General features: G+C 52.4%; 7 protein-coding genes across 7 annotated transcripts; 3 read left to right on the plus strand and 4 right to left on the minus strand.

Moving 5' to 3' along the window:
* Positions 1 to 1535: 1535 nt before the first annotated feature.
* A1O5_10163 (hydroxymethylglutaryl-CoA reductase (NADPH)) lies at positions 1536 to 5125 on the plus strand (the record flags this gene model as incomplete). The annotated part of the gene is made up of 3 exons (XM_007750741.1): positions 1536 to 1871; positions 1942 to 4703; positions 4756 to 5125. 3 exons carry the CDS (start codon positions 1536 to 1538, stop codon positions 5123 to 5125), a joined length of 3468 nt encoding a protein of 1155 aa, XP_007748931.1.
* Positions 5126 to 6440: 1315 nt separating this feature from the next.
* A1O5_10164 (uncharacterized protein) lies at positions 6441 to 9202 on the plus strand (the record flags this gene model as incomplete). Its single annotated transcript, XM_007750742.1, has 2 exons — positions 6441 to 8753; positions 8807 to 9202. The coding sequence occupies 2 exons, from the start codon at positions 6441 to 6443 to the stop codon at positions 9200 to 9202; spliced, it is 2709 nt and encodes a 902-aa protein (XP_007748932.1).
* A 1106-nt stretch (positions 9203 to 10308) lies between these two features.
* A1O5_10165 (peptidylprolyl isomerase) lies at positions 10309 to 11135 on the plus strand (the record flags this gene model as incomplete). Its single annotated transcript, XM_007750743.1, has 4 exons — positions 10309 to 10405; positions 10530 to 10699; positions 10762 to 10868; positions 10949 to 11135. 4 exons carry the CDS (start codon positions 10309 to 10311, stop codon positions 11133 to 11135), a joined length of 561 nt encoding a protein of 186 aa, XP_007748933.1.
* A 930-nt stretch (positions 11136 to 12065) lies between these two features.
* Positions 12066 to 13808, minus strand: A1O5_10166 (uncharacterized protein; the record flags this gene model as incomplete). Its single annotated transcript, XM_007750744.1, has 1 exon — positions 12066 to 13808. One exon carries the CDS (start codon positions 13806 to 13808, stop codon positions 12066 to 12068), a length of 1743 nt encoding a protein of 580 aa, XP_007748934.1.
* Positions 13809 to 15770: 1962 nt separating this feature from the next.
* A1O5_10167 (uncharacterized protein) lies at positions 15771 to 19484 on the minus strand (the record flags this gene model as incomplete). Its single annotated transcript, XM_007750745.1, has 1 exon — positions 15771 to 19484. One exon carries the CDS (start codon positions 19482 to 19484, stop codon positions 15771 to 15773), a length of 3714 nt encoding a protein of 1237 aa, XP_007748935.1.
* Positions 19485 to 20414: 930 nt separating this feature from the next.
* On the minus strand, positions 20415 to 22267 carry A1O5_10168 (uncharacterized protein; the record flags this gene model as incomplete). Its single annotated transcript, XM_007750746.1, has 5 exons — positions 20415 to 21788; positions 21839 to 21920; positions 21968 to 22047; positions 22108 to 22139; positions 22186 to 22267. 5 exons carry the CDS (start codon positions 22265 to 22267, stop codon positions 20415 to 20417), a joined length of 1650 nt encoding a protein of 549 aa, XP_007748936.1.
* A 1449-nt stretch (positions 22268 to 23716) lies between these two features.
* A1O5_10169 (uncharacterized protein) lies at positions 23717 to 24196 on the minus strand (the record flags this gene model as incomplete). The annotated part of the gene is made up of 3 exons (XM_007750747.1): positions 23717 to 23740; positions 23792 to 23843; positions 23892 to 24196. 3 exons carry the CDS (start codon positions 24194 to 24196, stop codon positions 23717 to 23719), a joined length of 381 nt encoding a protein of 126 aa, XP_007748937.1.
* Positions 24197 to 24709: the final 513 nt, after the last annotated feature.

Below are 24709 nucleotides of genomic sequence, written 5' to 3' on the forward strand. Positions count from 1 at the left end.
CCTGACAGAGAACACCTTCCGCAAAGTCCCTCTGGGCTCGCACCTGGCTCTTTTTGGCCAATGTTCTTGACTAAGTGCCGGCCTCGTATTGAAGGAGAGTGCACGGGTAAGGCAGAAGGCGCGAGTCGAGCATCAAGAAAGTAACTCTGGCAGAAGCTCCTTATCGACATACCCACCACCAAAAATTTGGTGCACAGGACATGCTTGTAAACAGGCAGACAGATCTGACCACGCCACAAAAACTGCGCACCAAGCAAACCTACTAAGTCTAAGTGGTTTGATATTGTATAGCAAACAATTTAAAATGCGTCCGATGTACATAAAATTTCAAGATTTCACCCATCTCGGCAGACCCAGGTTTCCCTTATCAATCCTACGAGTCGCTCATCCAGGATTTTGCTCTATCAAGGGGGATTGCAACACGGGCTATGAACACTGCTTCTGTTGGGTAATCATTGCTGTTGAATTGAGAGGAGATTAGAGGAGGAGCCGCAATCTTGGACGTTACGCTGGCGCGGATTGGGATAATTAGAAGACAACCTAAGGAAGAAGAAAGATAACGATAACGAGGATATGTACATACTGTACCCAGTAGATACATATCTCGATATGTAGCATGGCAGGAGTAGCAGTTTGTTCAGAATACGCAGATCTATGCATTATTCAACTTCTGGAAGACCGGTCCGCGACACAGCAGGGTAACGTTTCCTGCAGGTACGGATCAGCACCGAGGACAGATTTCGTGCCAGCCTTTCTGATGGATGTCACGACGTTTTAGAGCAACAAGGAGAATGTGAGATGCCGAATCGGCCCACAGGCGGAAGGGAATAGCCCTCGAATCAGGGCCATTAGAGCCGCTAGCCTCGCAGCTGTGGCGGTAAAAGGGTGAAGACGGGTGAAGAAGCGATCCAATCATGCCTGATAGTTCGTTGGACTAGCTGGATGGGTCGACCTCCCATACAGGCCCCCTTCCCCCCCCTCCTAAGACGCCCCCCGAGGGAAGCCTAGTAGCCAGACCGCCGGCTACCTACTAGTAGTGAGCCATAACAAGTAGGAGAGCGGACACCCCCTTTGGACCCCCAAATAAACCTGTTGGAAATTTTACGAGGCAAGGCACCGGACAGATCCATGGTCTGGTCTGCTGAACGGCTTCAATTCCCCATAAACTATCTATGCTTCTCTCTTCCTCTCGCCATCTCCGCCATATCTTTCTCTTGACCCTCACCTTCGCTGCCAAGTGACCAGTCTGTAACACTCGCTTTGCACACACTCTCGATCCCGACGTTGAAAGTCTCTACGGGCTACTTCTCCAACTACATTGGTATGCGGCTGCCTCCTTGATATCTCACACCTTGACCGCCACTTGAAGTGCACGACCTCTCTTTGCCCTTTCTTTGTCTTTGTTGCGTGCAACTCACAATGTGACATTTAGGATTTGTGCAGCCCTCCCAAGCATGGAAAGATAGACATCGGCATTTCTCCCTTATCCCACGTTCCCTGTCGTCTCCGACCACGCCTACTTTCTCTCTCACAAAATGCGAGGCTCCAACCTCCTCCCGAAACAACTGCGCTCCCTGGGCAAAAGCGACAGCTGGCTAAATCGCACTGTCACTTCCAACCTCCTTGCTATCTCCAATTTGGCCTACCAGCACCCGATCCACACCGTTGTTGCTATTGCTTTGTTTGCAAGTACCTCGTACGTCGGTCTGCTGCAAGAGAGCTTGTTCGACAGTGGCATCAAATCTCTGCAGCATAATGGAAGAGTAGATGTGGAAGCGTTATTGCAAGGAAGCAGGACATTGGAATTGTCCGAGCGGACCGCGTGGAAATGGCAGTTCCCTGACGATTCCAGTGTTCCCCTTGGGCCTTTGGTACGTCCATCTGCACCAAGCTTACCACCAAGACACAGCCGATACTAACATTGGGTACTTGTGTATGCAGGGCTCCAACCATTATGCCTTGACGACCTTCGTGTTCCCTCATTCTTCCTCGTCTCACTTGGCTCCCGAAGCCAATGCTATTCCTGTACCATCAAATGTCTCGGCCGCCAGCATCCCGACCACTTCAAACTTGCTCTCACCTATATCTCACGACACGTCTCTTGCCTTCTACACCTCCTTCTCGGAGCTTCCTGATTTCCTGCGCGCCGTCCAGGAGCTCCCTGCCCAACATGCGGCGTCAGACGATCAAAGCCACCCGTCTTGGACCATGAAAGCTGTTCGCCTGAATGGAAATGGCCCACGTGGTGCCTACCGAACATGGCTGAGTGAAGGGTGGAGCTCTTTTGTCGATCTACTGAAACATGCCGAAACCCTGGACATTATCATCATGTCGCTTGGTTACTTGTCGATGCACCTCACCTTTATATCCCTTTTCCTGTCGATGAAACGCCTCGGTTCGAATGCCTGGCTGGCGATATCGGTCTTGTTATCCAGCCTTTTTGCATTTCTGTTCGGGTTGGTGACCACAACTAAACTTGGAGTGTCAATTAACATGGTTCTATTGTCTGAAGGCTTGCCGTTTCTGGTGGTCACAATCGGGTTTGAAAAGTCCATTATCCTCACCAAGGCCGTTTTATCTGCGTCTTACGATACGAACCGGCGCGGGCTGGAGAACGGATCCGCGAACGGCAGACCTAGTGGCCCGGTATCTGCCCCAAACGCCCCGAACTCCATTCAAGATGCTATTCAGATCGCCGTGAAGGAAACAGGGTTCGAGATTGTCCGGGACTACGCCATTGAAATAGCAATTCTAATCTTGGGTGCGGCCTCGGGGATCCAAGGTGGCCTCAGACAGTTCTGCTTCTTGGCCGCATGGATCTTGGTCTTTGACTGTCTTCTGCTTTTTACTTTCTATACGACCATCCTCTGCATCAAACTGGAAATCAATCGCATTAAACGACACATTGCCCTCCGCAAAGCACTGGAGGAAGATGGAATAAATCAACGTGTCGCCGAAGATGTTGCCACAAACAATGACTGGCCCAGCGGACAGTCAAATCAAGCAGGTGCATTCAACATTTTTGGGCAGAAGATCAAGGCCAGCAGCGTGCCCAAGTTCAAAATCTGGATGGTTACTGGGTTTGTCATTATCAACGTGATCAATCTGTGCACAATACCTTTCCGAACCGCCCGAAGCATCAAGGCCCCTGGGGCTGCCATGCCAAGCGTTTTGACACCCGCTCCTATTGACCCTTTCAAAGTGGCGGAAAATGGCCTGGACGCGATATACGTGGCTTGCAAAAGTCAAAAGCTCGATACCTATGTCACTGTTCTACCGCCAATTAAATACGACTTCGACAATCCTACGATTCATCACTCTGAATCGCCAGATGATATCGGGTTCTTTGATTACGAGTACACGGACCAGTTCCTCAACGTGGTCGGTGGAAGGGTGATTGAAGGGGTTCTCAGCAGTCTTGAAGACCCCGTACTTAGCAAATGGGTTTTGATTGCTCTCACTCTCAGTTTGATCCTGAACGGATATCTGTTCAACGCCGCCCGCTGGAGTCTCAAGGAACCGCAGTCTGCGACAAGCTCACCAGCAGCTTTCAAACCGCCACAACTCGAGCTGCCTCTGACGCCAAGGCCTCGAAAAGTCAGCCTTGATATTCTGCGCCACTCAGGGAGCAACTCGGGGAGGTCACAAGCAGAGTGCGAGCAGATGCTCAAAGACAAGAAAGCCGCCTATTTGATGGACGAGGAGCTAATTGACTTGTCCCTGAGAGGCAAGATTCCGGGTTATGCCATCGAGAAGACACTGGAAAACCCGGAAGTCATGACCAGAGGTGAAGCATTCATTCGAGCGGTCAAGATCCGCAGAGCAGTCGTGTCGCGGACGCGGGCGACAAAGAATTTTGCGTCTGCTCTGGAGACCTCCAAGACTCCCTACAGGGACTTTAACTACGAGCTCGTTCATGGCGCATGCTGTGAAAATGTCATTGGTTACCTGCCTTTGCCCCTGGGGGTTGCTGGTCCGTTGATCATAGACGGGGAGAGCTACTTTTTGCCAATGGCCACTACTGAAGGTGTGCTTGTGGCAAGCACGAGTCGAGGGTGCAAAGCCATCAATGCTGGTGGCGGTGCCGTCACCGTGGTTACCGGCGATGGAATGACTCGAGGCCCATGTGTTGGCTTTCCCACTTTGGCTCGAGCTGGTGAAGCAAAGGTGTGGCTTGACTCGGAAGAGGGCCAGCGGAGAATGCGCGAAGCGTTCAATTCTACCAGCCGATTTGCTCGGTTGCAGTCAATGAAGACGGCTTTGGCGGGAACGTATCTTTACATCAGATTTAAGACGACGACCGGGGATGCCATGGGCATGAACATGATTTCTAAAGGCGTCGAAAAGGCTCTTTCAGTGATGGCCACTGAGTGCGGGTTTGATGACATGGCGACGATATCCGTGTCTGGGAACTTCTGCACCGACAAGAAACCCGCAGCGGTAAATTGGATTGACGGAAGGGGGAAATCCGTGGTTGCAGAAGCCATCATTCCAGGAGATGTGGTACGCAATGTTCTCAAGAGCGATGTGAATGCGCTGGTGGAACTCAACGTGGCCAAAAATCTGATCGGCAGTGCAATGGCGGGCAGTATTGGAGGCTTCAATGCTCACGCCTCGAACATTGTGACCGCCATGTTCTTGGCCACGGGCCAAGACCCGGCGCAAAACGTCGAAAGCGCCAACTGCATCACGATAATGAAGAAGTAAGTGGACGATGCTTAGACCAAGCAAGGGGCAATTACTGACCTTGAGTAGCAACAACGGAAACCTCCAAATTAGTGTGTCAATGCCTTCGATTGAGGTTGGCACAATCGGTGGAGGAACCATTCTCGAAGCACAATCCTCAATGCTCGAAATGCTCGGAGTGCGAGGAGCCCATCCAACAAACCCGGGCGACAATGCTCGCAAATTGGCCAGAATCATTGCAGCCGGTGTTCTCGCTGGGGAGCTCAGTCTCTGCAGCGCCCTTGCGGCAGGCCATTTGGTCAAGGCACATATGGCACACAATCGCAGCACGGTGCCCACGAGGGCAACGACGCCCGTGTCAGCTGCAGTTGAGCCTTTTCTTCGCGCGCAAAACGGACCAACCATACCTTCCTCCCTTAAAATGACGAATGGAAGATGAAAAGAGTTAGGCGAAAACGGTGTACAAGTGAACAACATTGTATATATTGACGATCTATCTCAAAGGGCGTTATGAAGTGGTCCTGGTACTTGCCTGCCATTGAGTGGTTACCAATGGTTCATAATGATCAACGACAAGGGAGAAGGCAAAATGGCTGAATGCCGGTGCTATGGAGAGCACGATGCAGTGACAGCTCTGTACAACATATGGAGTACACCAAATAGAGTAGGGAAGAGCAATCGCCACGAGAGTTCTGTAAGAATCCATCTGGACTAAACCAGAACCAACCGTGGACGAGTCTATGTACTCGTTCTCGGTATGGTGAGAGGGCGGCCCTTGGTAAGCTTTTGGATCAGGGCCTTGTGGCGCCGTTCAGGCGGCAAGGCGGCGTACCCAGGCAGCTTGTTTGTGGTTCAATTGGCATCTGTGGTTCCTGGAGAATCTCGAGATGATGGGGATGGAAACCGGAAAGTGACCACTGAGTCACCTAGGCGTGAGTTTCTTGATGGTGGCGGTCCACTATAGTACGCCAGGGCGGTGGACATGCATGATATTGGATCCATACGGAGTAAGGGGTGGGAAGAAGGGTAAGAAATCGGTGACCCTGACGCAGGTATGTTCTGCATGAGAAGGAGAACGAGCAAGAGACAACAAGATAGATCGTAAGGCATTGCGAGAATTGGAAATGTTGTGGGCGGTTGAACCAGGTGCCTACAATGGCAAAGGTCGGTCAACAAAAACATGTAGTCGCATACAGAAACAAGATGGGATTACCACGATGGGCGCCTCTTCGGTGGCGGTGAGAACCTCCTGGGTGCTTTTTGGGTGCATCTTAGGTGCCTCTTGGGCGCGTTTCATATCCCCAAGTCCCCCTGTCGAGCCTGCATTTCCACGAGCGATGCACTATTGTAACACTACTCACCCACCCGCTGAGCTGCGCACAACTCTTTTCCTTACCCAGTTCGCATCCCCCATTTCCATCTTCACTGTTCTCTCCCTTCTCAGTTATTAATTCCAACACACTCGTTTATTTACTCACATGGCCGTCTGCTGGACAGTCCGGATCATCTTTTGGAGGCCACAGCATCCCAGAGTGCATCAAGTCCGGTCGCGCCTGCGCATTGGCCATTTGCTCTCGTCCGCTCCTTGACTGGCTGCACCGCTGCCCATCCTCCGACGTTTCCTGCCTCACATACCTTTTTCCGTTCAACTGGCGCGGATTGGTCAAAAGAAACAAAGAGACCTCTTCTCCCTACCGGCATCCCTCAACATTCTTACGAACTTGAGTGGCTGAAATCGCAGAATGCAGGCCACGATGCCACCCCTCTCTCGAGGTCCTGAATTGTCGCCAGTCTCAACGACGAGTGAATGGTCTGGTGTCAACAATTACAATCAATTGCCCAGGAACGATGGGCCAGTCTCTACGCTGCCTTTGAATCCTCCAGGAGACGACTTTGCTCCCTCCAAACCTCAGCCATCGATGCGCCCTCCTCCCCCGAATGGCGGCATGAACTTCGCTCCCCCGTCGCTGGATGCAATGGGACAACGTCGTCCGTCCGAATCCGGTTCACGGGGCTCCTCGCGTGCCGGATCCATCGCCAATTCCCGCTCCAGCGACGGCACCATTTCGGACGAACAAAGCAGAAAATACCGGAGGATGGAGGCAGAGTTGTTTCAGCACTATACTATTTTGAAGGGGTTCCTCAAGGGCAGTGCTCAGGCTCCGCCTCGCCCTAACAAGGCTCGGGATAAGCTGCTGCGACTATCTCCCGTTCAATTCCACGAACTGAGCACCGATGTCTTTGACGAGTTGCAAAGGAGACAAGCTTCAACCCCACTTCCTGGCCGCCCACCGCGTCAACAAATCGTTCCCCCTTTTCTACAACCACGACCCGATTTTCACGAAAAGCGAAACCAGGCCAGGCAAAAACTCTCGTCGCTGCAAGCCCCCAGGTTTCGTGACCTTTCGACCGACGTCTTTTGCGAGTTGGAACGCAGATTTCCACAATTTGTGAGACCTGATGGAGGAAGAAGAGACAGTGCCCGTTCACAATCCAGAGGTCCAGCGGCCTCATCCAGAGACGGTCCTCCTGTCCCCAACGGCTTCGGCGCACCGCCCAGAACGCAGTCCTTCGGCCCGTCGGGCGCGGCAAACTATCCTCAAAGGCAAGAATCGGTGTCCAGCCTTCCTCAGCTCGACAATCCTCCTCCACCCAACGATTATGGGCGACCAATGGCCAAGCAATTCCAGAGCAACACCATAACGCCCAATAAAAGTATGATGGTCGAGGACGAAGACGATTCACAAGCAACAGATTCCAAATACGATCGATCTAGCGATGCCTTCGGTCTTGAAAGCTCTCTCACGAGCCCGAGAAGTGATAGGGATACGTCTGCGACGTCGCAGAGTTTCGTCAGCATGAATTATACTAAACCGAACTTACCGAGCTTGACCGAACTGCAAGAAAAGGTCTCTAATTTGGAACTGAACCTCGAATCGAAGGATGAGGAATTGCGTCAGATGCAGAGACAGAGCGAAGATTGGGCCGTCACAAAGCAGGATCTGGAGAGGAAGATTGAACAGGCAGAAATCTTGAACAAGTCACTCGAACAGGAAATCGAAAAACTCAGAGCCGAGCAACCCCATTACAGCGGCGAAAATGTCCTTTGGAAGACCAAATTTCTAAAATTGGATCACGACCATGGTGTGTTACAAGAGCAGCTAGAGCAACAACGACAGTTGACAGACGAAGTGAGCAGACAGGGTCAGGCATACCTGCAAGAGATGAGGGCTATGGCGGAATCTGGCGGGGATAATCTTGAACAAGAAGAGAAGCTGCGAGTTGATGTTCAAAAGCTTGAAGAAGAGGTTAGGAGCTGGAAGGCCCGTTATGTGAAGGCCAAAGCACAACTTCGTAGTGTCCGCGCAAGCTCGCTAGGGCTCAGCATTGCCCGCCCTGATACCGGTCAACACGCAATGGCTCTTCAGGACCGAGAAGGGTTGGTCAAGGACGTTCACGTCACGAAGTTCCAGATCGCAATCGATGAGCTACTCCAAATTGCCCGATCTGACAGTCCCGCTGCTGTACTCGACCATATGAAAATTGTGGTGTTGGCGGTGCGCGGAATCACGTCAGATATCGACGCCGGGTCATCAACAGAAAAGGACGATGAAATGGGCAAGAGACGGGCCAAGCTCAAAACCAAGGTCTCCGCTACAGCCAACAATTTGATTACAGCTTCGAAGAATTTCGCTTCGGCCAGTGGACTCTCTCCACTCAGTCTCCTGGATGCCGCAGCTTCACATTTAACTGCAGCTATTGTTGATCTGCTTCACACGGTTAAGATTCGCCCCACACCAGCTGGGGAACTGGAAGATGACGATGAACCGACATTAGAACCGCTACAAAGCAACGGGTATTTCAACATCGCCGAAACTTTGAGGAGGCGGAGTGAAGTTGAAAGCATCTATAGCGCACTGAGCACGCCATCGGCGACAAGGAATGTGCCAAATCGGGCAGGATCAGTTCTTCAACGTAATGGATCGAATTATGTGAATGGCGCTGGACTAGGAATAAAGTCGGAGTACGGAACCAGTCAGGAGGAGGCTGATCTAGAGGATCTCAAGGTAAGCCCAAACGCAAACGGGGGCGGTTAACGATGCTGACGAGAAGTCCACAGATGTACCTCGAAGATCAGACTGATGGATTAGTTCAATCCATCACCTCCTTGGTCGATGCCATCCGGAAGGACGATGCCATGCTCACGATCCGAAGTCATATGACGACAATTTCTGCCACGATTGAAAACATTGTGAACTCGGTAGACCGGACAGGGAACGAGCCATCCTCGTACCAAGCCATCTTGAAAGAGAAGTCAGGCTCGATTGTCGCCAATTTGCGAGAATGCCGCGAACAAATGTTGCAGGCAAGCAATGAAGCTCCCGACGACAAAGAATTTCTCCAGCAACTTCCTCCTCTGTCCTTTAAAATCGCGCGAGAGACCAAGGAATTGGTGTCCAGGGTGATGGTTATTGAAGCCAGGCCTGCTAGAGGCGGCGAAGATGATTTTAGCTAAAGTACGCTCACGCTTGTTATGCAGGGAAAAGAAGGCGGCCTGCGGTTGTGGGCCTGCATGCGATATATAGAGATGTATCATCAGAAGACACCCAAGGGGGTAGTAATGCAATACATGTCCAGACCAAGAGGTACAAGTGCTCCGTACAGTACTCGGCAAGGTCAAACACGAGCCCCTTTTTCTTCTTGACCACACAACAGCCGATTGGCGGGGGACAAGGACAAATTTTCCTGCCAGTGGGTACCTGGCAAGCTGGCGAGCTGGCTGAGCATCCAGTAAGGGGTACCTCGTACAGAGAGTATTTCAGCTGTTGTTTTCCCATCTGCAGCTCTCAGCTCGATCTCCAACTGGACCTGCAAGCTCGTCTTTTCGGGATACTCTTGTACAATAATACTTTGTGTATCAATATTTCGGCATTCCCGGCGGATTCCCACTACGTGGTGCTGACGGATAGGTATTTCCGTCCATCGGTCGTGCGGATTTGACATTGGGACATTGGCCTGCAGCAGCTCTCGTCCCACAAGCTACAAGCTGGTAGCTGGCGGCTATATCCATCTCTCCTTTGAGCTTTGGTCCGAACAGTAGCTTTTGACAAGCTGGTGAGTTATCTCATTTGAGTCGCAGCTCTGCACGCCAGAGCAGTCACCGTGTTGGAGACGATGGCTTCGCTCGGGTGTGGGCAGGTGAAGTGGGCTGACTGAATCTTTGCTTGCAGCTTTGCCTAGGCTTTTACCTCGTGCCTGAACCACGATCACGTGCAGTGAACTGAATAGTGTCCACTCCCACTCCCACTCCCAGTGACGACCCGCGACTGCCCTACTACCGACAAAAAAGGCCCCTTGCCGCCCTTGCCACCTCCCACCTTCCGGGCAGCGTTTATCGCTGTACTTCACTGCACTCACTGCACGCCGGCAGGCGCAGATCACCCCTCACTGAAAACCCAAGCCATGTCTCTCCCCCGCCATGCTGTCAGGTCCTTCAAATTTCATCACACTTTATTAACCCCGCCATCCTCGTCTTCCTTCTGTCTTCAACAGCCTCTCTTTCATCGACTTTCATCGTCACCCACCTCGTTCGCCAGACTCTTCTCAGCATCCCCTACCGCCATGGGCAACACCGCTTGGTTTGAGGTCGAGTGGACCGATCAGGCCCTTGACAAAGCTAGAGCTGATGCCAAACGCGCTGGCCAGACGCCGCCTGCTCGTATGTGACTTTTCCTTGGATCACTTCCCCCTCCGCTCTGAGGCTTGCTCAACCTCCCGTCAGCACCTTCAGTCACCTGCTGTCTCTACTGGATGGTTTGCTAATCGCTGTCTCTCACTTACAGCTCACCGAGGTAGAATCAACTTCATCCTCTACGATGATGTAGTGCCCAAGACCGCCGAGAACTTCCGTGCCCTCTGCACTGGCGAAAAGGGCTTTGGCTACAAGGGCAGCTCGTTCCACCGAATCATCCCTCAGTTCATGTTGCAAGGTGGCGACTTCACTCGAGGCAATGTCAGGCACACTCAATTCGAAAGATGGTGGAACTTCAGACAGTTACTGACGCACATTGCTAGGGCACTGGCGGCAAGTCGATCTACGGCGAGAAGTTTGCCGATGAGAATTTCAAGAAAGCCCACACCAAGCCAGGGATCTTGTCCATGGCCAATGCTGGTCCCAACACGTAAGCAGTTCCCGTTGTCCATGGCCATTCCTTTGCTTTCCTTGCCAAATATGATACTGACATGGCCGGCTTCCCTTCAGCAACGGCTCTCAGTTCTTCATCACGACCGTCGTCACCTCTTGGCTGGATGGCAAGCACGTCGTCTTCGGTGAGGTTGCTGATGAGCAGAGCATGGATATCGTCCGCAAACTCGAGGGGACTGGTTCCGGGACTGGCCAAGTTAAGCACGAGGTCAAGCCCACCATCGTCGACTGCGGTGCCTCTTAGAATCCTACACCGGTGGTCTCGGAAGCGCAAACCCTGGCCAAGAATGCAGTTTGCAGGAAGCAAAAAGTGTCAAGAGTCCAATTCAAACAAGCATGAACAGATCGTGTCCACAAGAGCGTGCTTTGCCGCAGACAGCTACAGCGCCAGCATAAGTAGTAGGCAAATGAAAAGTTGATCGTCTCCATCTTCATCCCCTGTAATCCGAGCTTTTCGCCGAATATTCTCCATGGCTGGCCTGATGAGCTCTTCGCGGTCTTATCAGACCCCAATACCTGTTGACCCTCCTGCCAACTGTTGTTCTAGGAACAGCAGGAAGTGTTTGGTGGCTGCCAATTTCGTCCGGAAGCTCCAGCTCTCACTCTCTTAAACCGACCATGTGGGGTCAACCGTATTATGCCATGGACCAAGTCGGGTCGGACCAAGATTAATTCGCTCCCCCACCCAGAAAACCCAATACCAATTCTCTGTTGCTCATTCCCTGGCCCATAACCATCGAACGCTCCTCTGTTGCCATCAATAAGCGATCATATCAGATCTGCGCCCTTCAACACGTGTGGGAAGCGTTTCTCGGGTGGTGAAACGCTGAATTTGTAACGAAAGAGGAAGGGGAGGTGTCTTGGAGAAAGATCTTCATGACCCTGTCGAGAAGGAAATGGTAAAGATGGTAAAGATCAGTCGCCCTTTTTCGCGAAGATGAGCTTTGAATTGTGCGTCCTTGCTTTGTCTCGTTCAATCCGACGTTGTCATGACCAAGGAAAAGCCTTCGGACTTTCTAGCTCCCTTGGACGTGGCTCTTGCTGGGTCTTCTTGCAGCAGCGAGAAAGATTTTGCGGACACTTCATGGAGCCAAATAAATGAATGGTCTTCCAGCAGATTATGTATTACTACCATAATACTATTACAGGAGGACGCGCCTTGGTCGGGTCCGTTTTAAAAGGAGGTTACATGATCCCTGCGCGCCAGCCCGGCGCCTCCTTCAGCAACCGTGCCATATCGTACTCGCAATTTCGACAGTTCGTCCCTCGCAGTTGAAGATTTTCTCGCTTCGTTGACGACAGATCTGATATCCTCGGTCTGACTGTTGATGACGATCTCGCTCGTGGTGCCCATCCGCACATTTGCCAGGTTCGCCTCGGCGTGCATAAAGCCACTCAGAGCCGCCACCAGCACGACGCTGGCCAGGACCAGGGCTGGGGGCACGAACAAGAGCCAGCTCCGACTCGCGTCCAGGCGCAGCATGGGCAGTTTGGACTCGAGGATGCCGCTCTCGTTGGGGAAATGCCGCATGATGGTCATGGCAAGGGCGCCGGAGCCGATCTCGACAAAGTTGCGCAGCACTTCCTTCGGCCAATTGTATGAGGTTGGATTCGTGGACACGCTAGTCCATGCGACAGGCAGGGTAGCTGTCAGGTTCCCCAGTTGTTTTGGGGCCAGAACGCCCGGGTCTGTGAAGGTCGGGTAGAACATGGGCTGTGTGCCGTAAATGCTCACGCCATATACCTCGACAGCGGCAGCAAGCCAGACAGAAATGCAGCCGCTACATGGCTGGCCGAGCGTCTCCAGCTTGGACAGGGTCATACTTGGGGCAGGGCACTTGGACTGATCCTCCCAGGTGCATACGACACTGTCCTTGAGTTCCACGTCAATGTCGCACGCCAGGGAAGAAACACCCTCGATATACCCGAGTTCCAACATGGCCTCGGTTGGCCCGTTCTTGTGGCCGCCTTCAATGGTGCCATTGATTGCGGCAAACACCATCGTCGTAACAGCTCTCGTGTCGCCGAGGTTCCTCCACCGGTCCACCCAAAGCGACAACTGTGGCTGTTGCCGGACCCAGAGGTCAGTGGCAGACATGTTGACCTGGACTGTGAACATGTCCGAGTATTCCGAGGTAATGTTGATGGGTGAGGCTGAACATGAGATGTTTGTGTGCGTTTCGATAGCATATGCGGAAAATGCTCCGACCGCAGAAAGATTGGCGCGATCGATGATGAAGTTCCGTTGGTCGGGCATAGGCTCGCTACTCAGGCCATTGGCCCACGACGTATAAATCGAGACCGCGTCTCCAGCTGCACCGGGAAGCATGCCCGGGGGGTTCATCTGGAATCCATCGAAGGCGAGACCCATGCCGCCGCCAGCTGAGTGATTGCTGTAGTAAGTCGTGGTGACGTTAGTTGTCGAGTATACATGCCCGACAAAGATGGAGCTGGTCAACTGGAGAAGCGCGATGAATGTGACAGTGAGCAGAACTGCGACCGGACCGAGCCCCCGAGCATGCCACAACGCCCACGGGGACGCCGTGAGGGATCCCCGGGTCAAGGCCAGATACAGGTCAATGTCGTCCAACAAGAAGGTCTTGGCCGTCAGCGCCGGCCAGAGCGTCGTCTCAGCGACTTGGAATGTCGCGTACGCCATCATAGCGACCGAGGCGGTATAGACGGCAGTGATGAGGCCCTGCACCTGGCCTAGGTGTGCCACAACTTTGGCAACGAACTCGGACACCGAACAATCGAGTGCCCAGTCTGGGCAGACAAACTTTTGCGTGCCGAGCCAGTGCGTAAAGGCAAAGCACCCGATTGCAAACGCCGTTCCGATGCTGAAAACTATGGAAATCGAAGGGCTGTGCCATAGAAAGCTTCGTATGCTTCGGTCAGGCTCTTCAAACTGCGGCATCTGCGGGGAAATGGCTCAGAATACATCCAACTGGACGGGATCGAGGGCATGTGGTTCTTACCCTGGCAATCTCCCCGTTTCCCAGGAGCTCATAGCTGACTTCACCGGGTGCTTTTGAGGTCATCGTACCTAGCTTCAAGGTGAACGGGGCGGTGACTGCTTCTCCATGCAAAATTGGCATCAGGCTCCATGGAGAGCATTCCGCAGAGTAGGTGATTCGCCACGGTATATAACCATAGATACTGAGTACACGTCGCACAAGTCGGCCGGGTTCCAGAGTAGCAGAAGCAAAAAGGATCCACGCCCTGGCGCCAGCGTGAGCCAGCACATTGTTGCAATTCGCGGGATGCGCCGGCCGGTAGACTCAGACGCGGCTCAAAATGTCTCAAAAAGACAGCCATGTAGAGCACACCGAGCGGACCCTGGCTTGGGACACACGGCGTCTACCGTACCTGCAAGCCTGTGTTAGGCATTTGACTTGACCTTTCATTCGTTAAATCAAGCATTGCATTGGGCAAATCATGTTGCTTCACGCTGGGGGTTTTCGGGGGCGAAAACATACAGATGTGGGTGTTTGACCCAGCACGATGAACAAAGCCTTGCGAGTGGTACGGGTACAGCTGACCTTGCAATCCGCCCCATCAAGCGGAAGCATGTTTCCTCTGCACGGGCCGCCAGACTCCCCGTGCATGCCGCCGTCTTGCAGAACATTTGTAAGGCTGGAGAAAAAGGACGTTGAGTTCTTGAGAGAAGATGGATGCGGAATCCGAGGGAGGTGGTCAAGTGGCTTGAGGCTCGAGCCGAAAGATTCCTACACGAAGGTGCTTCTCCCACCAGGCGCCAAGTGTATCTGTATAGATAAAGCGCGGTGCAATTCTTGCTTTGCCGGACAAGACGGTAGGGAAAGGAAGATGGCGACCAGCCTTCTCGCACATTGTACCTTTGTAGCCATCTTTAACCGCTGGGTGATAGCGGAAGGCTATTGGGGCCGCCTTCTTTTTGGCAATTTTGGTCTTTAGGGCCATTAGCACCATGTGCTTGGCCAACACGCACTTACATCGATTCTCACCGGACACGAGGTTCCCCACGCTACAGTCACGGACTAGACCTCTCTTTTCGCCCCAACGACTCTTTTGCTGCAGCTACCGCCCGGCCAGCTTCTCTCGCCCAGCTCAGACCGACCTCAGGTGGAGTCGACCATGTACTGTGTATACAAGAGTTTCAAGGTGTGCGAAGCAGCAGACCTGAAAGCCCGTTGAAAATTGAAACCGCACGAAGTCCCCCTTGGTCCTGGTCAATCGATTGACCTTTCACCCCCACCACTGTTTCTCGGTCCCTTCAAGCCGTGTGTCTTCATTATTGGTCCAAATTCATGCCATCTAAATATAAGGCATCTCTGTGGCAAACAAGATCGGGCTGGAAAGCATCAAGGCCGCATTGACTACTCTGCATTCAAGACACTCTTGAAACCGTCAGGCTCGCTGTTGTGTCACTTGCTGCGATATCTGCTTTCGCAAATTTTGCTGTTACAAACGGCCAGATTACAACAGCGGCAGCGGAGAGGTGACATGCAACAAGTTTGCTGCCTCCGCCCGCCCATCAATTGTGTAAGCCAACTGAATATTTATATTGCCGGTGTATAAATACAACCACCATCATATTGATATAGAAATAGGCTGGCAGTCGCTGTCTTCAGTTGATGCCGGTGGACCACGGTTTGCCTCCCGGGGGCGAGTAATGGCTGAAACGAGTGAACCAAAACGTAAACACCCTTTTGTGCCGATATGGACCATGTCCTGCAGCTGTCGCTAGTGTGCAAACCCCCGTCAATCATCCTGTGGTCGTTCCATTTCGCTTTCTTCACCCTGTTGGCTGTGACTCGTTCGCCGCGCCCTCCTCCCCTTCTTCCCTGAATTTTCTCCTTCTCCACTCCCTGCTCAGTCGTTCCTCACTGTTGCTCCTCTAAAATATGTCATCACACATTGCCCAATCTCTCTCCGCCCTCTTTCTCCAGTATAATCCGTTATGGTCCCAATAAGCTTCCCCAGTGATTGGATGGACCCTTTTCTCGAACCACTTGGGTCTCCATTCTTCACCTGCGGCTTCACGTTGACGACGCGCTGCACGTTGTTTCTCTTCGACACGATTCTTCTCTGTCGCCGCGAAATCGTACTCACCGTCCTCCATGGCGCGTTGGTCGGGCCGCAGACGCGTGTCGGTAGGAGGGAGGTGTGGACGCAATGAGTCGCTGACGGCATTCAACGTTACTACAAACGGGGTAAGGTTGAAAGGTATTCCCTGCGGACGATGATGTGCTTCCCAGACAAGGAAGGCCTGTTGTCTGTCGGATTGAGTTGCCCTTCCTATGCCGGGGTGGAAGCGACCTTCTCCTACTGCTTCGTCCTCAAATCCTTCCGTGACCCGGGCGTATATTTTCTCGTTCCATCTCCCGCCAATACTCCATTTCGTGACGCCATCGACGTCCATGACTTTGCCAAAGACTTGGTACGCGGAACTGGCCTTCCATCCGCGTTGTTTGAAGTCAAGGACGCAGACTTCGCCCGTTGTCCAGTTCTTGATCTCCATGGTACCATAATTATCCACTGTAGGGTTTCCAGTAATGATGCCCACGACAGAACTTGTAACCTTCTTCCAAGTGTATAGCTCCGTAGGACCACCATCTGAAGGGCGAAGGTGCAAGAACCAGGTGCCCAATGGGTTGATGTCGAATGATTTGCCGTAGAACTTCGACCTGACAGCGGATTCGCCCCAGTAGTCCCAGCGAGCAGATTCCGCATACGCAGCACCAACGGGAGGATGGTGGCTGACTTGCTCTATGAAGAATCGATATCCTTTGTCGGGACGAACATACTCATACGTCTCGCCTAACAGAGGGTTGAAGGGCTTTGCAACACGACCGATTGTGCTGGCGTATTCCGAGGCTGCGAATGCGGCAACATACACAAGCCGCTCAGTAGCGTCCGGGCGATCTGCTGCAATGTCGAGGAGATCCGCATATTCCATGTCTTCGGCAACACGCTGGAGAAGAGAGGTTGGCTCATTGAAGGAGACAGGCAGAGTCATCTTGGTCATATCCTTGCCTATCATGGACTTGAGAATGCCCCAGAGAGAAATCTTCGGACGATTGTCGGCATCTAATTTCAGTCTCTCGCGAACCCCGTCTTCATATCCGACGTAAGAGGGCTCAATTTCCATTTGTTTTCTGGCTCTTTCGTCTGCGAAGGGCTCTTTTTCTTCTTCCAACATTGATGGGACGTGCACCGGGAGAGGACTGAGAAGAGGTGGCTCGACCACTTCTACCTTGCCTTCGTCAATAGCGTCGAAGAATTCCTCATCATCCCCAGACTCAGAATCGGAGAGATTTGTAAGCTGCGCAATGATGGATTTCCGTCTGTTGCCATCTCTTGTGACAGATTTTCGGCGTACTCTTGTTGAGATTTGAGCTTCTGCCCGAAGGTCCAGTTGATTGTCAATCGCTTCCGTGAATTGGACATGGTCCGGAGATTCTTGTTGAACCATTGAACCCGGGCGGCTTGCAGGCACCGATTGCCCTTCGAGAGCCTCCTTCAAGGCCCGCTTTGTTCGCTTGCGCTTGTCCTCTGACTCGGCGATCGACCTTTTAAGATCTTCGTGCTCATAAGCAATCTTCGCCATGCTTTCTTCCCACATTCTGCGAGCATCAGCGTCTCGGTCTAGGCGATATTGCCAGTAAGCATCACGATCTCGAGCAATCTTCAGCAAGTCCGCAACCAAGCCATTGAGGCTGTTCACCGCCGTTTGATAAGTAAGAAGAGCCTGCGAGACATCTGGATCGGATAGGGTTGTTTCCGCTTGAGACGACTGCCGAGCGACCAAGGCATCAGAGACTCGTGCTAGAAGATCGAGTTGCAACTTGGCAGATTGTGCAGTGATATTGAATGCGTCTTTACTTCCCGGTTGTTGGACTTCACGACTGCTAGCATCATCTCCATCGGCATCCTCTTCTGCATCAATATTCACAGCGTTGGTAGGCACTCTCTGAAGATCCTCGCCTTGAACGCTCGCATCGTAGGAGTCGTATGCCGATCCGCCTTCCGCATCGGAACGAAAGCTTACCTTGGAGGAGCTTGCTGCCACTCCCAGCGACTGTGCAGCGTTTTTCGGTCTGCTGACTGTCGCGCTGAGGGTGTCAGATGTATCGGTTCGGGCATGCCGAAGGCTTTCGGTGTCTAAAGTACGCCTTTTCTCCTCTTCTTTTGCTTCATCCTTTGTGAACTGGATGGCATTATTGAGAGCCCAGAACCATCTTTTTGCCTCGACGACATGATTGGCCTTTAGATGGTACTTGACTGACGACTTGCCGTGAATCTCGAATCTGGTCTTGTCCTGCGGATCCATGTGAAGTTTTGCGATGCGCATGTTGATAGCTCCTCGACAGGCTGAGCCAGCGTCATCTTGATGCTTGTAATAGCTGAGAACTCCTTCTTCCAGAACAAACCAGCGTAGTTTATATCCACTCGTATAATTGGTCCATTTCTTGAGATATCCTTTCATTTCTCGTGCGTCTCTACTCGTGTCGCTGTGGCCAGTTCCGGACCTAGCTTGCAACGGATGATTCCCGAGAATTGCCTTTTCCTGTATTCCTCGCTGGGCAGCGGCGGCCGCGGGTGACTTCTTTAAGATGGCCTTTGTGCGATCGTCTTGTGTTACGTGCTGCGGGAGTCTCCCTTTACGGTCCCTGCGAAAGGGATCTGCCCCATGCAGCAGTAAGATTTGCGCCAACTGGATATCCTTCTTGCGTGCAGCTTCGTGCAGCAGTGTGCCACCGCTCTGAACTGTTGCAGGCTCAGTCGGTAACTCCAACGCGTTCACATCAAGAGTGCCCTCGACTCGAGGCTCCATCAAGATGGCCTCGAACTTCTTGTAATCACCTTGGATCAACGCAGCGTGTATTTCCTTGATCTTGTCATCCAGGAAGATTGAACGAGCTAACTGGAGCTGTTGGAAGATCTCTGGAGTTCGCGCGAGATCAATGGGGAGCTTTCCTTGCCTGTTCGCGATGGCATCGTTGATGTCAGGTATCTCAAGGAGGTCTCGGACAATAGGTGCGCGGCCGAGCTGAGCAGCCAAATGTAAAGCAGTATTTCCCTCCTTGTCCTGTGCATTGACATCAAGGCCTTTCCCTTCTCTTATAACATGTTCAACCACCTGAGGTTCTGCGCATTGGATAGCTAGATGGAGTATAGTGGTGCCGGGAATGGGTTGGGGATTGGAAGATGACGGTATGGATTCGTTGATTGCTCTCGAGATGGCAGCACTGTCTTTGCCTCGGAGGATTTCAAAGACTCGAAACGTGCGAACAGAGTCCTCAATCGAGCCACTCTGGCCGGACGAAATGCCTGAGGGGACAGGGTGCAGGTGATGCGACGAGTCTGCCTCCTTCGAATATTCGCCAGAGTCCATGGCCAGCTGAGAGTTTCTGGTGGTAGTCGGTGACAATGGACTCAATCTCGGGCCATCCACAGGAGATGTTGAGGAGAAAGGGCCAGTAGTGGAGGTGGTTGTGGTCACGGGCGACTCGGTATCTGAGCCGTTTTCTCGAGGAAGGTTGTCGCTGCGGAGGAGGTTGAGAACTCGAGCACTCTTGGAGCGCTTGTGGGCAGGTCTTTCTGTCATATTAGCATGGAGGGCGGGGAGGAAGACCGAATGATGAGAAAGCGGGAGATGAGAGAAAGTTAGATACAAGGGGTGGAATGCCACTTACATTGCCAAATGGATGGGCGAAGGCGACCTAGTTGACGGCTCCCTGCGTCTCTGGGGGAAGGATTTCATCTCTCTTCTCTCACCCCGCCATTCCTCCTGATGATTGGCGAGTCTGCAGCCGCAATCGATTGCGACAGGTCGATCAACCAATGCGTCCAGCGTATGCACAATGACGAAGGGAGCGACGGCAGAGCTCTAGCGGCGGGCAACTGAAGGGTCGGAGTCGTTCAAGCTCGGTGACTTAGCATGCGCCTCTAGCATTCCTCGAAAAGGCAAACCGGGTGACTGCTACTACCCAGTACATAAAAGAGATGGGCGGCAACTAGGTAGCAGCGAGAAGGAGAAGGACACAGGCTTATGAATACGCAACAGTGGCGAGGATAGTGAGATGGCAGTGGCAGTGCCTTGTAGGCGAGTGGGACAATCGAACACCATACTCGATACGCCTTGCTCTACGCACACTATAATATGGAGTACACAATCTCATTGCACTTTCCAATCCACAATTTTCTGCCACCATCCATCAATGCTCCGTCACAAGGCCCGCTCTTGCTGCCTACGAATGTCATGCGTCGCATGTGGACCGAGTCCATGCGAACCGGAGTCTATTTGGCCTATCCAAGGACCGCGATTATGGAAGCCGCCCCGGATTTCGGATCGCATTCGACCAAAGTCTGGCCTGCAGCATTATGAATCTGCCAGAATCATTATGTGAGGCTGCCTAAAACAAGTGAAACATTATCCCTTCGATCTATGCAAATCTCTCAAGAGTCTGATGATCAAGCTACTAATGCGCCTTTTCGTGTCCGCCGCAAACTCAGAGACTCGCATGTCTAGTTTCCTCTAACCGAGCAAATCATCCAAGCCACTCCCTAGAGGCGCGCCAGGTTTCCCTTGACCTGAGGCCGTGTTGGCAGCCATGGCGCCAGGCCTTGTGGTTGTCGAGCTCGCTGTGGACGCCGCTCCCCAAATTCCCGCCTGGCTCTTCGCTTTGGCCATGCTCGCTAGATCTGGTCCCTTCTGCAGCCCAGCGGCACCCTTAACCCCTGCTTTGCTGCTTGCACTGCTCCAGAGGTCTCCAAATGCATCGCCTCCTTTACTCGCGGCGGGCTTGGACATGGGCTTGCCGAGTGATGTTGCAGAAGTGGAGGACATGTACGGAGTGGCTCCGCTCAAAGGAGTTGACGCGGTAGATGTGGGCGTGGGCTGCGGATTCGTCGACATTGGGACTGATGTGAAATAGTTGGGTCCAGTGGACCTAAGCCCAGTGGGTTGTATAGGCTGAGAAGGTTTCTGTGCAGGTGGTGGTGAAAATGTTGTCGTTGTTGGCGACATTATCGATGAAGTCGTCGATGGGGCTGGAGATGCAGTTGTGAAAATGTTGTTGAGACCCGCAGTCTGCCCAGGAGCCACTGGTTTCGGAGCCGCAAACTGCGTGGCCGAGGTCGTAGTGGAAGTGGTTAGGGGAGGAGCAATGCTTGCCAACGGATTTGCTACAGGCTGTGTCGCTGCTGGACTGGTAGCAGATTGAAAATCATCGAAGTCGTCGTCATCATTGGCTGTGCTGCTTTGCATGCCCCCAAAGTCATCTAGGCCGCTTGTCTGAGCTGCTGGAGCTTGGCCATTGGAATTGTCAGCCACGGGTTGTTCGTCGCCAAAATCAAAGAGATCTCGTTCCGGTGCTTTCGGCTTAGGCGCATCCCGTTTGGCTGTTGATGTTGTTGTTGGTGGTACTGTTCGTGTGCTGGTGGTGCTTCTGGTTGGTCCTGTGGCATCGAAATCATCCGCCTCATCGTATTCTTCAAACTGGTCGCCCCGGCGCTGGGTGGCCGAAAAGTCAGTCTCACGTCCACCGAAGCCTCCACCGTCGCCGTAGACCTCTCCTTGGTAGCCGCCAAATCCACCAGTGTCGCTGCCAAAGCCACCATACCGACTACCGCTGGAGAAACCGCCACCCATTCCCACTCCGCCCTCCACACCACCGTATTTATGACGATTTGCGCGTGCTTTCTTTCTCTCTGATCTGATGGTATCGACGTCACTCAATAGCTTCACCAACTCTGCGGATCTGTTTCGAACGTTAACGCCCTGGTCTTTGCCATTCTGATCGATGTAATGGAACTGGCGGAGCATTCGGAGAAGGGAGAGGTGTGAGCGAGCATCGTCAATAACACGCTCCGACCCGTTTTTGCAAAGAAACTCCAGGAGTTGCAAAGCCTGTTCCGGCATGAGCACCATGAAGATTCGGGGTAGTTCTAGGCCCGTACCTTGTATATCTGCCTCCACTCCTCCGCAGTCTTGTCTGTAAACCGTTTGTAGATCATGGGCATGATTTCATTCAGTTGTTGACTGCGGCAGTTAGCTCGCAACCCCAGAGGCAGATGTGGGCGACTGACTAGTTGTGTGTGCCTTGAGCGATCTCCTGCATCAGACTTGCAGATGCTCCCCATGGATCTCCGTTTGTGGCTTCTCGCACCTGAAGGAAAAGTAAGCAACATGCTGCAATACCTGGTTCAAAGGGCGGCCGGCGGCTCACCTTGGCCTCCATCTCGGTCAAGTTCATGACGGCTTCAAAACGTCAACATCGCCCATAGCAGCTGGGAGGTCGACATACCATTCTGGACCTTCCGAACACCGGCTTTGATGTCGTAAAGGGTCAAGTTGCTAACCTGGTTCTTTAGGCTTTCGAAATCCATCTTTGCTGACGGTGTGGTGAGGTTGATACTGTGGGATCGGAACGGAAGCGGTGCCGAAAAGAGATGTGATAGCCTTGCGTCGCAGACAGATCTTATGAACCAAGCGGTCCGCAGGTGTAAAGGCAAAACGACTGCGTAGGAGTTGACTCCCCCCTTGCGTTGTGCTCCCAGATAATCTGTGGGGTTTCCGCAGGCTCAGTTGCAGTCCAACGGTCCAGCCAATCATCGCCGTGTGGATTGTAGCCGAGGCGCTAGTGATCCGGTTCTATATAAAGGCAACACATTTACACCTCGTGGTATTAACCCCAAGTCTAACACCCGCTTCAACACGTCTGTCTTTTTGGGTCTCCAAAACATTGAATTCCATACCGACATCGTCCGATAAGGATGGCATCTGCAGGTCAGTCATCTCCGGGTATATCCATGGCTTCAAACCGTCGTGGGCTTGCCGGATCAGACGGGGAAAGTTTGTTGCTCGAGCCACCTGAGCACGAGCATGGATCAGGTCGAAATTTCGCGGATAACTCCAGCCCGTGCTGAAGTCGTCAAAATTTTAGCTTCGGCGAGATGGCTAGCGGTCGGATCCGGGTCCTAAGCACTCTGGCTTGGGATTTTTTTGATGGCCATCTCAATTACCCAGAGACCCGTTCCAGTTCCAGGATCCGATACCTCGTAGATCTCTCTCCGGGCGGTGACAGGCACAGACTTCCTTTGAACAGAGGTAGACCATCTCATGCTCCAGAGCTAGCCTGGCCGGCTTGACTTCATCTTCGCAGGGGATGTTGATCGCCAATCGTGGAGAAGTATCTGCGATACCCTCATTCGTGTTCCCTCACACTTCCAGCAGACTCAACCTTAATGTCTCGGCCGAAACAGAGTCTTCTTCGCAGCCTAACGCCGAAATCCGTGTCTGCAGCGTCCCAAGGGGGGATACCTCCTTTACCCAGTGGCTCGGGGGATGTGGCGCTCCTGATCGTACTGTGAAACCGATACAGCCGTAGTTGGTACGGTCTAGTGGGTGATGGCGTCCTGCTGTTCGAATGCGGTGATGAGCAGCTAGAAGCTGACGCGCAAGGCTAGGAGGTTTATGGGCATCACGACAGTAATGATGATCATGTGGACCACTATTGTACTTCTTACCCACTCATTTTGAGGTTTTCTTTGATATTCCTTCCTCATTGCGTCCATTAGCATACTTTCACAGACACTGACATTGGCCCGGACCGCGGCTGTCGTTTATCGTGATCACAGCATATTCCACTCCAATGGCATGTCTCTCCAATGTCGACAACATGCTGAAGCTGACCCAAACTGATTTAATTCCCCAATGATCAGACTCCCATGTCAAGGAACTATATACATCATATGCAGACATTTACCATCGAGCTAAAATAATCATGGTTAGATACCAATTTTCTAGTAGTGACTGGGTGTCATACCGGGATCTCCTTAGGACAGCTTGTTGAACGTTACCTATATAATAATTGTTAGCCATTTCTAAATCGAACGCCTCTATTATCTTACATTGCTGCCGTTTCTGCTAAAACTGCCAGCAAAACACCAGTTCAAGTATCCTCTGCGGAAACGTCAGTGAGGCTTCGTTGTTCATTTGTCAATGACTGACCCATCTCCTTGCAATACAAATGGGCCCGAATCGAAGACATAACAACTATATGTCAACACCGATCCGCTGTTAGGACACGTACACTCCCGAATGGTCATTGTGCTGTTAACGAGGCCGGATGCGTCGTGTTTGGTGAAGACAACCATGACATTCTTCCCCGGGTTCTTCGAGGTAATGTCTCCCACTTGGACTTGTGTCCACGAACTTCGAAAGTCCTTATCCGCACCCGAGTTGAAGATAGCGCCAAAAATTGCTATACCGGCTTGAACTGCGCCCTCAGCGAGATCAGCCACTGCTTGTGCCATTCTTTTCGTATATGGACAATATTAAAGGAAATTTTCCGTAGTGTTGGGACGACCGATATCGTACAAGATTTTGAGGCTCTAATAATTCCGGGGATTCTACATTGTCAGGAATTGTAGGGGCAGGCTCAAGGATTTATTACAACGGTGTGAGCACGCGTACCCGTTATTATAATCTTGGTACCAACTTTGGAATGAAAAGGCGGTCGACCTATGGATACAGCACGGACACCGTTCTTGACGCATTAGGCCGGGGGCGGTCGTAGGCTGACTGTACTTCGCTGATTGTTTATATCTCATTAAGCTGTTAACAGAAGCCCTCCCTAGAAACCTGCCCCCAAAATTGGCTTGCGACACAACCAGAGTGACGTTGAGACGGCGGCGGTTAGCATTCCTAGAATAGAGATCGACGGGAGGATCGTGAACATGCAGGCTTACTAGCTCCCACTATTCTTATCACTGTCATCGAAGTATTAAGGAAGGATTATCTGGCATCCAGATCTGGACCTTTAACTA

The sequence above is a fragment of the Cladophialophora psammophila genome (genome assembly GCF_000585535.1).
Source record: "Cladophialophora psammophila CBS 110553 chromosome Unknown aczJe-supercont1.19, whole genome shotgun sequence".
NCBI classification, from domain to species: domain Eukaryota; kingdom Fungi; phylum Ascomycota; class Eurotiomycetes; order Chaetothyriales; family Herpotrichiellaceae; genus Cladophialophora; species Cladophialophora psammophila.